General features: G+C 69.1%; 1 protein-coding gene across 1 annotated transcript in view; it reads left to right on the top strand.

Moving 5' to 3' along the window:
- The first annotated feature begins 270 nt into the window (after positions 1-270).
- Positions 271-444, top strand: part of TNRC6A (trinucleotide repeat containing 6A) — a 53,065-nt gene continuing 52,891 nt past the window's right edge. The window contains exon 1 of the mRNA XM_026084822.1: positions 271-439. Within this exon, the coding sequence (XP_025940607.1) occupies positions 435-439 (5 nt within the window). The 5' untranslated portion in view covers positions 271-434. The remainder of the gene's footprint in view (positions 440-444) is intronic.

Below are 444 nucleotides of genomic sequence, written 5' to 3'. Positions count from 1 at the left end.
AGGGCATTTTGTGCCGCCATGCTTGGACCTCTGCGCACAACCTCGGGATAAGTAAGGAATGCAGTGAGACACTGAATCCACAATTAAATCCCGCGGACGGGGGGAACGATGCGATGTGGAAAGTTGCCCCCGTCCAAGCGAGGCCTTCCCGCCGCCGCGGCCCGCGGGGTCCCGCCGGTTGCTACGGCGGTTGCTACGGCGCCATGTCGGGGGAGCGCAGCAACCCGGAAGTGATGCCTGGGGCGGGGTTTCTCTTCCTGTGCGGCGGGCCGGACCCGGCCGGGTGAGGAGGCAGGAAATGGCGGCGGTGCTGCAGCAGCAGCTGCCGGGCCCTCCCGCTCCGCAGTGCCGGGCCCAGGCCGCCTAGAGCCGCCGCGCCAGCGCCGGGCCCGGGCCGCAGCCACGCCGGGCCGGACTCCGAGCACTTTACATACATGAGGTACC

The sequence above is a fragment of the Apteryx rowi genome, unplaced genomic scaffold, assembly GCF_003343035.1.
Source record: "Apteryx rowi isolate R43461 unplaced genomic scaffold, aptRow1 scaffold_119, whole genome shotgun sequence".
NCBI classification, from domain to species: domain Eukaryota; kingdom Metazoa; phylum Chordata; class Aves; order Apterygiformes; family Apterygidae; genus Apteryx; species Apteryx rowi.
The sequence above is the reverse complement of the archived record's forward strand: the minus strand, read 5'-3'. Positions and strand labels throughout refer to the sequence as shown.